We start from the raw sequence: 12,263 nt of genomic DNA on the forward strand, positions 1-12,263 counted from the left end.
CAAATTACTGTATGTGAGACTGGATTAGAGGCATCTTAGCCACAGACAATAAGTGATACAAGCATTTAACCCACTTACACATTAGTCTAAAAACCTTATTTTTTATGAAAATTCACACATTACTATACATACCTGAACTCTACAGAAATAAGTAGATGCCGGTGTAAGACCTTTGATTTCATAGCTTGAAGATGAGCCTGTATAGATGACCTGCATACATCCTTCCGCTTTGCCCCACTCTAACCGGTATTCTGTAATTTCTGCTCCATTACATCCAGGAACCTGAAAACAGAGGACATGACTTACTGTATATCAGGAGCCAAAGCGTAAACAGGAAAACAAAAAGATCAGGATAGTGATTAAAGAAAGCAAACAAATCAGGCCTTAGAAATGGCTAGGGGACAACAAGAGATAAACAGAGCATGGGATCAATTTAACCAAAACTATGTGTAGCCTGTGGACTGTAGACATAGCAAGCTGGGTAAAGGAGCAACCCACAGACCCCAACAAAGCAACTTTAGAAGACTGCTCCATCTCCTAAGCCTCTGAGGCATCAGCCCACCGACATCCTCCTACAATTACTGTAAACTATCTGTTCCCATGAGACAATGCATAAATCAAGACCAAGTGTGTTCTTCAACCCACTTCCTCAAATTTGGCCTGAGTAGGTCATCAGTGAGCTTGCCTCAAAGTGCTGAGTAATGGATTTGCTGGCAGCGTATTCTGACTATTTTATAGTTCCTGCTCAATCAGAGATTCATAGCATGAGGAAAGCATTGTCCATATGAGATAATGTCCTCCAATAAGTATCGCCCCTGGTTTGGGGAGTGGACTCTGTACAGCAGTGCTCTCAGCAGCCCCTATACAGGGGAACCATAATAACCATAATAATAGCACTTTAATTCCAACTCTACAAGAACATACTCCGATTCAATGGCTTAATATGAACAAATAGGGAGATTCCAGCTTCTATAAAACAATGTTTTCTTTATTGTATCCAGTAAATCCAACGCGTTTTGGGCTGTAAACTATGTCTGCACTATTGGATTTACTGGATACAATAAAGAAACCCTAGAAACACAGATGACTGACAGCAGAAAAAGACCACCTGGACATCTAGTCTGCCCTTATTATTATTTCTTTTTTTTTTATCTCAGAATAGACATGCGTTTATCCCAGACATGTTTAAATTCGCTGGTTTTCCAACCACATCTGCTGGAAGTTTGCTCGAAGCTTCAACTCTTTCAGTAAAATTATATTTCTTGACCTTGCTCCTGATCTTACCCCCAGATTGTGCCCCCTTGTTCTTGTGTTTAGCTTCTTATTGAGAACACTTCTCTCCTGAACCTCATTTTAAACCTTTAACATATATAATAACGGCGAGAAACCTTTAACATATATAAAAAACGGCCAACGGCGAGAAACAGCGGCGAGGAGGCGGACCAGAGACACCCACAATGGGCATCGCAGTGCGCATGCCCCGGCCAAGCAATGGATAGCGCAGGCGCCGGATCTAGCTGCAGATTAGGAGGACGCAAAGGAAGAGCGGGGCGGGCAGAGGAAGAGGCTGGCATATGACGAAAAGAGGCAGAACAGCATGGGCACCAACGAGGTGAACGCCGCCCCTGGGCACTTGGGAGCCCTAATTTACATATGAATAAAAGTCTGTTTTTGCCTTGGGGGAACTTCACAAGAAAACATCAAAGGTACTATTAGAATCATAGATTGCTATGCTAGAGCGCTATGTAAGCGGTCTAGAAGGTCACAATCTGGTGACAGACTCCCTTTAAGACCCACCATCATTTTTGTAGTCTGTCTCTGTACCTGTTCCATTAAATCTATGTATTTTTGTAGGTGGCGATCTCCCGAACTGAACCACATATTCCGGAAGTGGTCTCACAAGCGCTCTATACAGCGAGATCACAATCTCTCTCTTCCTACTGGTTATACCGCTACATCAAGGCATCAAAATTGGGGACCCGATCATTATTAATTTCCCATATAACATGGTTAATAAGGGAAAATAGTAGCATTCTTAATACAGAATGCATAGTACAATAGGGCTGGAGGGGTTAAAAAAATATAATAATAATAATTTAACTCACCTTAATCCACTTGTTCGCGCAGCCCGGCATCTCTTCTGTGCAGGAGGAAAATGACCTGTGGTGACGTCACTGTGCTCATCACATGGTCCGTCACATGATCCATCACCATGGTGATGGATCATGTGATGAGCGCAGTGACGTCACCACAGGTCCTTTACCCAGGTCCTGAAGAAAGAAGACAGAAGAGATGCCGGCTGCGCGAACAAGTGGATTAAGGTGAGTTAAATATTTTTATTTTTTTTTAACCCCTCCAGCCCTATTGCACTATGCATTCTGTATTAAGAATGCTATTATTTTCCCTTATAACCATGTTATAAGGGAAAATAATACAATCTACACAACACCTAACCCTGGGTACCACATTCAGTTTTTTATCATGCACGTGTAAAACACATTGCACCCGCGCGAAAAAAAAAATTGAACAATGAACACAATCGCAGTCAAAACTGACTGCAATTGGGTACCTACTCACGCGGAGCCAAAACGTAACGCCCGTGTGAAAGAGGCCTTAGGGTTCCTTCTACCCAAGAGCATTATTTTACATTTGGCAAGTGCAGTTTCCATTGTTTGGACCATTTATCTAGTGACGTTAAATCTTTTTCCATGTTACACCCCCCTCCAGAAATAGCAACCCTATTACACACTTGTGTCATCGGCAAACAGACAAACCTTACCTACCATACCTTCTCCTATGTCTCTTAGGGCTCATGCACATGACCGTTGTTGTTTTGCGGTCCGTTTTTCACGGATCCGTTGTTCCGTATCTGAGTTTTTTTCCCTCTGATTCAAGTCCTCTTCCGTTCCGTTATTGCACAAAACATATCCGTATGGTTTCCGTATTTGATCCGATTTTTTGCGGAGCGTATACAGAAGCAGTAACTTATTAATCACCAAACACATGAGCAATATGGGCTGGGCATAGCATTTCTACAGTATGGATCCACAAAATACGGATGACATACGGATGTGTTCCGCGTGCGTTCCATATTTTTTGGGGACCCATTGACTTGAATGGGGCCTCGGACCGTGATTTGCGGACAATAATAAGACATGCATTACTTTTTTGCGGAACGGCCATGCGGACAAACTGAAACGGAATGCACACAGAGTAACTTCTGTATTTTCTACAGCCCTATTCAAGTGAAGGGTTCCGTATACGGTCCGCAAAAAAACCCGGAATGGAAGTGGAAAGAAAATACGTTCGTGTGCATGAGCCCTTACAAAGATATTTAAAAGAACAGGACTTAGGATAGATCCTTGAGGTCCACCAATGCCGTTTTATGGAAGCTGGAATCTCCATCTTAGGAGATGGAGATTCCAGATAAGTCCTCAGTGATTTTGTGCCTCCACAGAACGGTCTACCTCAGTTATGGGCAAACTGCGGCTCTCCAGCTGTTGCAAAACTACAAATCCCATCATGCCCTGCTGTAGGCAGACTGGGAGTAGTAGTTTTACAACAGCTGGAGAGCCGCAGTTTGCCCATCCTTGGTCTACCTAATCACACTGGCTTCCTATGAAATCTGTCAGGGTAAAGACTACCTATGTACCCAGGACTAGGAAAGATAATTTCATTTATTTTCTGCTCTATATCAAAAAAGAGAAAAGTGATCAGTGATCACAGAACGAACCTTAGGAACAAAATTTGGACATCATCATTAACCATTCAGAGGAGAACGGCTCGAGTCTGTCCGAACGGGGAGCTGCTCTTACAGTCGCTCTCCATTCTGGTTCACGGTGGGGGGTCCACAACCCTCTATGATGTCCATATGCCCTATTACTGCATATGGACAGGGATTGCCTTCACGAGCCACCCCTTAAATATACAATTTATATGCTTCTTAACCCTCTCCCCCTAACTTGACTCTAAAACTATATACAGAATTGACCATCGCAAACAATTTTTTTTCTAAAAGAATTAGGAGTCCATATTGATAACTAAAAACCGTGCCATCTTTACTCACCTCCCAGCTTGCTAGAACACAGTTTGGACTCTTACATATCATCAATGGTATTTTGCATCTTTCTGGAGGTCCGGGTGCTGTGAAGAACTCAGCTGCTTCTGAATAAGGTCCACACTAAACAAGGAAATGAAAAAATATATATATGAAAAAGGATGGAAAGGAGCTACATGCGGAGTATATGGTTTCGTACCGATGCATGGACTGCTTGTGATATATACAGAACTATCTGTCCTGCTCCCAATCCAGCATCTTTATAACTTGCATAAATCAGGTTTCATTTAGGGCACATGCACACGACCGTATGTATTTTGCGGTCCACAAAACACGGATCCGCAAAAAATACGATGACATCCGTGTGCATTCCGTATTTTGCGTAAACGGAAGAGCTGGTTCCTAATAGAACAGTCCTATCTTTCTCCGTAATTCAGACAATAATAGGACATGTTCTATTGTTTTGCGGAACGGACATGAATGGTTCCGCATTCATGTGTCTGCACATCAAGGTCTGCAAAAAAAAAAAAAAAACTGAACGGACACTGAAAGAAAATCCGTTCGTGTGCATGAGCCCGTACTGGTTTTGAATCTACTCCTGTATTTGGACTAAAAACACATCATGTCTGCAATAATTTTCACAACAAAATCCACACAATTTGAAAGCTAAGCAGACGACCTTTCCCCTCTGTGTGTGGCCATATTCTAATGGCGTCCGGCGCAATATAACACATACCCCAGCTTTATTCGAAGCCTTTATCCAGAAGCAGTACGTCTGGCCGGGAAGCAGGTTGCTCACTGTGCATTCCAGGTCAGGACCTTCAAAGACAGGGCCCCGATCCTCTTCGGATTTTGCCATCTCTACAGTATATGATGTTACTGCTGAGCCGCCGTCTACATCTGGGGCATCTACAGAAAAGGTGCAAGGTTGTTAGTAAAACGAAAGCAACACCAATACAATACGATACCACTAAGACAAGTGGGTGTCTACCTTTTGGATCTTATGAAAAATTTATAAACTCAATATTTTATTGCCCGTTGTCTGTAACGCATTTTCCTTTCACTGTGCAAAAATGTGTTAAAGGGAGCCTGTCACCGGGATTTTGTGTATAGAGCTGAGGACATGGGTTGCTAGATGACCGCTAGCACATCCGTAATATCCAGTCCCCATAGCTCTGTGTGCTTTTATTGTGTATAAAAAACGATTTGATACATATGCAAATTACCCTGAGCTGAGTCCTGTACGTGAGAAGAGTCAGGGACCGGACTCATCTCAGGTTAATTTGCATATGTATCAAATAGGTTTTTTTACACAATAAAAGCACACAGAGCTATGGGGACTGGGTATTGCAGATGTGCTAGCGGCCATCTAGCAACACATGTCCTCAGCTCTATACATCAAATCCAGGTGACAGGTTCCCTTTAAGTATTTGAGGTATTTGCATGGGCAAAGAGTAACATCCTCAATAAAATGGGCATAATTTGAAATCCACACGTATTGTGCTATTAATTGTTGTGTATTTTCAATGTGGAATCTGCATCAAAGCTGCAGAGTCTGAACGTGGACAAATGATATTTATCTGTATATGAAGTACTAGAATTGCTACTCCATGAACTGAAAGGCAGTTTGCATGTAAAATCATGCAGCGCCGGTCTCCGCTCTCCTCTGAATCTCTGCACAGACTAAGCACCGACAAAACTGCCACAGAAAAGCAAACTCATTATTCAATGCTTTAAAAGGGATTGTCCATGGGGATATAAACAATAATGGGTAAGGTGTCATTCATCCCCACCATCTCCATCCTCAGCAGGCGCCTCTATGCACTAATGGGGCACTGCGAGATGGGACTAGGGAGCAGAGACCAGCGGGGACTCCGTGAGCATCCGAACAGCAGCAGCTGGGGATCAGTTGAAGAGGTTCTGTCAGCATAATCAACCCTATTAAACCAGACATAGTGCCTGGTAGGGCTCGTCATGCTGATTAAAATGATACCTTTCTTTTCTCTGTATGTTAAACAGCTCCGGGGATATCTGCTTTTTTTTTAAAATTTATATGCAGTAATATGTATATTAGCTTTCTAAACCTAGAAATCCACTCTTCCCATTATGGTAAGGCTATAGTAAGTAGTGCATATGTATGTGTGCCGTCACCATGCTGATGTCTAGTCCTGTCAATCAAGGAGAAGGGGGAGTGTGCTCAGCAGAGGGATGTTACAAAAGCAGTGCTCAAAGGATTTAGCCCCGCCCCCCGGTGTTCCAACCTCCTCATTTGCATATGAATAACAATAGGCAAAAGAAAAGTATTGTTTTAATCAGCATGATGAGCCCTACCAGGCAATATGTCTGGTTTAGGGCTCTTTCACACTTGCGTTGTCCGGATACGGCGTGTACTCCATTTGCCGGAGGTGCCCGCCGGATCCGGAAAAACGCAAGTGAACTGAAAGCATTTGAAGACTGATCTGTCTTCAAAATGCGTTCAGTGTTACTATGGCAGCCAGGACGCTATTAAAGTCCTGGTTGCCATAGTAGTAGTGGGGAGCGGGGGAGCAGTATACTTACAGTCCGTGCGGCTCCCGGGGCGCTCCAGAATGACGTCAGAGCGCCCCATGCGCATGGATGACGTGATCCATGTGATCATGTCATCCTTGTGCATGGGGCGCCCTGACGTCACTCTGGAGCGCCCGGGGAGCCGCACGGACGGTAAGTATACTGCTCCCCCGCTCCCCACTACACTTTACCATGGCTGCCAGGACCTTAGCGTCCTGGCAGCCATGGTAACCATTCAGAAAAAGCTAAACGTCGGATCCGGCAATGCGCCGAAACGACGTTTAGCTTAAGACCGGATCCGGATTAATGCCTTTCAATGGGCATTAATTCCGGATCCGGCAAGTGTTCAGGATTTTTGGCCGGAGCAAAAAGCGCAGCATGCTGCAGTATTTTCTCCGGCCAAAAAACGTTCCGGTCCGGAACTGAAGACATCCTGATGCATCCTGAACGGATTTCTCTCCATTCAGAATGCATGGGGATAATCCTGATCAGGATTCTTCCGGCATCGAGCCCCGACGACGGAACTGTATGCCGGAAGAAAAGAACACAAGTGTGAAAGAGCCCTTAATAAGGTTGATCCTGCTGACAGAGCCTCTTTAAGGGCGAGTATGCCGCCTTTTATTTACCAAAATGTTATTGTTATCCCATGGACAACCTCTTCAATATCTTTCCATCTTGCAGACCCATCAACTTAGTCACAATGTACAAGAAACCTACCCCACTGCAGATTCAACTCCTTGGCTTTTGCTTTTCCAGCTAAACGTGGTGGGTGGCAATGACCTGGAGGAACAATGCCTGTCTGGACCACTAACACATCAGACATCTAAAAGGGGGAAAAAAAAAAAGCAAAACATAATAAATATTCAGAATATTATTTTTGGGGTTATTTTCTGTTTTGTTAAATACTTATATTCCCCATGAAATGTCAGTTCTGCACTGTACCGTTCCTATGCTCTTCCGCTTAGAAATTTGCGAATACACTGACAGTTGGGGGTTGTGTCCCTACACACTAGGACACTGTCCAATCAGTCAGACTGTGCAGGGACATGGAGGGGAATGGTAAAACCCATTTAGTAACAAATAGTGAGGAGCAATAGCAAAATACTGTTATTAAAAAAGATGTTCCACTACTGTTATTTCATTCATTAAAACAGGCTGGTCAGGAGAGGTGCCCGACCTTCTTAAAAAGGGCTGTGAAAGATAAAAAAAAAAAAAAAAAAAAGCCTTCGCATCTTTCTAGTATCGAGCTCAGCCCCATTAACATGAATAGCTGCAATACTAGACACAGCTCTCTCTTTCTCTATATATATATATATATATATATATATATATATATATGGAAGTCGCAAGGGTCCGTTGTTGACAGAAGGTATGTGTCACCGAGGTTCCTGGGTGAAGTAAGAGGCGGTATTTTCAGGTGTCAGCGGCAGCTAATGCAGATTGACACTTTGCTATTTTAGTATGGCTGTATAGCTGATCCGGGACGACTCTTACTGGGAGTAGGCAAAGTCCTGGGTGGGTGACTACTCCCCGCATTCCAGGCCAGGTCTTGACTGGCCTATAAAAAAAAACTGCCAGCAGTGCCAGCTGTCAGTAGATTACTCCTCTCTGACAGTGGAGTTCTGTCAGTCTCTGTGTTGGGACCTGAGAGTTTGGGCCTGGATTAAGGCCTGCTACCTTGTTGGTGTGAAAGCAGGTGGATTCTGCTTTGTCCAAGGACGACTTCTTTGCTGCATGGTGTGAACGAACACCAGAATCACAAGGTGACTGTTTTCTTTAAAACTGACTTTTTGTTTTGTCGTTTACTTAATGTGTGAATAAACACTGAACTGTTTAATTCAAAGACTTAGTTGTTGCCTCTATACTGTGTCCGCTAACCTGCCTACCACAGCGAATCCCCACAATATATATATATATATATATATATATATATATATATATATATATAATAATGCTACATAAAAGTGAACATATGTCCTGCTGTTTTATAGTTCCATTTTCTGAGGAAGTGCACCAGACTCGACTATCTATACAGGCTGGCCATGCCAGTAGCTGCTGGGACCCCAGGAATAATCTGTGACTGCCGCCAAGCCAGCCTATTTTGCCGATACTCGAGTGTGTGCACAAGTATTACGGTATTTCCTATGACACTAGTTATTCCAAAGCAGTTTTTGACAGCTCAGTAAAATTCCACGTACCTGACTGGAGCCCACTATGTTGGAGCAATACACCCTGAACCTATAGGAAGTACCAGGTCTGAGATGATCGCACACATGTTCTTTAAAAGGTCCATTGTACATGGTCTCCCATTTACTCCCTGTAAGAGGAAAAAAAAAAAAAAGGGTTGTACTGTCAAGGGTCGCTAAGAGCAAAGAACGAAATACAGGGATGGAGAATGAGGCTCCCCTTTTATTAACAGTGGCTATACAGTCTGTAAGTGTAAGCTTCAACACCTCTGAGACATATCTTCCTAATCTTTACACATACATCTGCGCTTACCTTCCAGTATTCTGATCCGGCAAAGGAACAGAATACCGGAATCGCCGGATCCAGCACATTCCTGAGAGATCTGATTCACTATAATGGGGTCTATCAGATTTCCAGAGGGATACCAGCATTTTGCTGCATGAAGGGGCATTTCGGCCTTTTTTTTTTGTTGTTGTTGGAACCACTGGCAGACGTGAACCTACCTACTTGTTTTAATTTCTTTCACAGTTTACTTGTACTGTGCAATGTATAAGGTCTGTTGATCTCTGGAAACCACCAACAAGCAGGTCGGTGATGGATAGTTTGCGACTATTCTTATTCTAATACCTAGTAGAACTTTGCTCATTAGTGACCACCAATACAAATGGGGTTTAAGCTAGACAGCTAGCGTTAATCAATGATTATATGTACCCAAAATGGTGCATTAAAAACTATAACTTGTCCTGCAAAAAATAAGCCCTCATACAGGTACATTGTTGAAAGAACAAAAAAAAATTAAGTTATAGCTCATGGAACACGATTTTGAAAAAAAATGTGTGTGTCACTAAGGGGTTAATGCATGATGATTAATCATTAAAGGGGTTCTCCAGGATGTATATATTGATAACTTATCCTCAGGATCAGCAGTTTGGGGGGAGGCCACAGCGCTCCTGTGAGAGCCGCGGCCTCCTTACAGCTCGCCAAGCACAGTGCCGTACGTTGTAGAGTGGCAGGGCTTGGTATTGCAGCTCAGCCCCATTCACTTCAATGGGGATAAGCTGTGCCTAGGCCATGGGACCCATGAACGCGACATCACACGGTCTAGAAAGAGGCGCAAGCGCTCAGGGAGTGCTGTGGCCGCTTCGTGAAGCTGATTGGCAGGGGGTCATGGGAGTCTGGTCCCCGACGATCTCCTATTAATGACCTATCCTGAGGATAGGTCATCAATATATCAATCCCAGAAAACAGTTTTCACAGAGAATAATATATCCTCTACACATATGAATAATACAGTACTTGCCTATAATCAAACAGCAAAACTGCAGAACGGGGAGGGGGTTCTGGTGTCATCGAACCAAGCTGGCCCACGGCAGGACACCATAAGAGTAATACCCCAGATACATTAAACACTACTACTACACTACAAAAAGGTTATAGGGGCATTCCAATCTGGGACATTGATGCCATATTGCTAGGATATACCATCAACTTCAGATAGGTGCGAGTCTCACATCTGGGTTCCTTCCTATTTCCAGAACGGGGCCCCCCCGAAGTGAAGGAGAGAGGACATCGCACATGCACGGCTTGCTCTCCATTCACTGCCGGAAATAGCCGATGCAGCGCTTGGCTATTACTTGAAACTCCCATAGTGGTGAAGAAAGGGGGGCTATGCATGTGTGGCTAGTCTCCCTTCACTTTGGGGGCCCCTTTCCAGCAACAGGAGTGAGCGCCAGAGAACCGGCACCTGACATTGATGGCATATCCTGGCGATGTGCCGTCAATGTCCCAGATGGGAATGCCCCTTTAACGATCCATGAAAGTCTGGCTCCTAAATACATGAATTATAGCACGTTTATTACATCAGGCATTGGTCCCATTTTGTGGCAAGGGAGGGTTTGGCTGCTGCAGTTAGTTTCCACAGCAAACACAAGTTCACTGTGTGTGTGAATGGGAACATATTAGTTCCTGTTCACACAGCTATATTAGGCCTCCTTCACACGACCGTATGGCCTTTTCAGTGCTTTGCGGTCCGTTTTTTTTTTTACGGATCCGTTGTTCCGTTTTTTGTTTCCATTGGGTTTCAGTTTTGTTTTTCCATATGGCATATACAGTAATTACATAGAAAAAATTGGGCTGGCCATAACATTTTCAATAGATGGTTACGCAAAAACAGAACAGATACGGAAGACATACGGATGCATTTCCGTATGTGTTCCGTTTTTTTTTGCGGACCCATTGACTTGAATGGAGCCCCGGAACGTGATTTGCGGGCAATAATAGGACATGTTCTTTCAACGGAACGGAAAAACGGAAACGGAATGCATACGAAGTACATTCAGTTTTTCTTGCAAAACTATTGAATTAAATGGTTCCGTATACGGAAAGCAAAAAACGGCCCGTAAACGAAAAAAAAAAAAACGGTCGTGTGAAAGAGGCCTTAAACATATTTCTTCTTTTCCCATCAATTAAAAAAATGGCGATGGGCAGGGAAGGCGTTAAAATAATAAAAGAGTTATACTCATGGGTTCCAATCCCCTCTGCTCCAGCAGTGCCGCTCCGGTCCTCCCAGCCGGGCCTCGTTTATATGACTGCAGCCAATCACTGGCCTCAACTGTGCCGTCCTGTATACTGCTAAGCCAGTGATTGGCTGCAGCAGTCACTTCCCATAGGCACATGTCATAGTCACTGCAAAAAAAACATGATGTCATGGCTGTAACAGTGGGGAGGATTGGAGTGGCGGCGCTGGAGCGAGGGGAAAGCTGGGTGGGTTTGAGCACAACTTTTACTATTTTAACCCCTTCCCTGCAATTTTTCTTTTAACTCTAAGTGCAACCTATATTGTTACCCTGCAGTACTGCAATGTGGCTTTAGGAACCTTGCTCACCACTTATGTTTTCTGCCATTTCAAGGAAGTATTTGATAACCTCGGAGCCTCCATTGTCTTTAGGGGCATCTGCAATACAATATCCCGGTTAGAGGAGTAGAAGTGGACAAAACCAAAAAGGTGTAAACAGCACCGACGGCCGAATACTCAGACTCACCCCACATGATCTTTACACTTTGCGCATGGATTTTGCCCTTTGTACTCGGCTTACACGGGGGTCCGGGTTTATCAGGGGAAGTGGAGTACTCTACAATATCGCTCGGACTACTTCTGCCTTCACTGTTTACTGCAAAGACCTGAGGAGCCAAAGAAGTTCATGAAACAGGGGGACATGCAATAAGGCTCACCGTTTTGGGAAAAAGAAGTTCATGCTAGCTTTAAAGGGGTTGTGGAGGGGTTTTATATTAATCACCTATCTTCAGGATAGGTCGTCAGATCGGCGGGGGTCCGACACCCAGCACCCCCGGCGATCAGCTGTTTTAAGAGAAGGCGGAGCTCCATGCGAGCGCCGCTTCCTCTTCGTTACACTGCATGCCGTCTCGGAAGTACTTGCAATTACACCACCACCACAGGGGAGACGACATGTAG

At 44.0% G+C, this 12,263-nt stretch overlaps 1 protein-coding gene across 2 annotated transcripts in view; it reads right to left on the reverse strand.

Moving 5' to 3' along the window:
* Positions 1-12,263, reverse strand: part of LOC121009367 (fibronectin type-III domain-containing protein 3A-like) — a 103,572-nt gene that overhangs the window by 8,142 nt on the left and 83,167 nt on the right. For both annotated transcript variants that reach the window (XM_040442434.1, XM_040442432.1), the window contains exons 15-21: positions 11,833-11,971; positions 11,676-11,744; positions 8,803-8,921; positions 7,322-7,427; positions 4,794-4,966; positions 4,067-4,180; positions 133-282 (exon numbers count right to left, since the gene is read on the reverse strand). In XM_040442434.1, coding sequence (XP_040298368.1) covers positions 133-282; positions 4,067-4,180; positions 4,794-4,966; positions 7,322-7,427; positions 8,803-8,921; positions 11,676-11,744; positions 11,833-11,971 — 870 coding nt within the window. The remainder of the gene's footprint in view (positions 1-132; positions 283-4,066; positions 4,181-4,793; positions 4,967-7,321; positions 7,428-8,802; positions 8,922-11,675; positions 11,745-11,832; positions 11,972-12,263) is intronic.

The sequence above is a fragment of the Bufo bufo genome, chromosome 8 (genome assembly GCF_905171765.1).
Source record: "Bufo bufo chromosome 8, aBufBuf1.1, whole genome shotgun sequence".
NCBI classification, from domain to species: domain Eukaryota; kingdom Metazoa; phylum Chordata; class Amphibia; order Anura; family Bufonidae; genus Bufo; species Bufo bufo.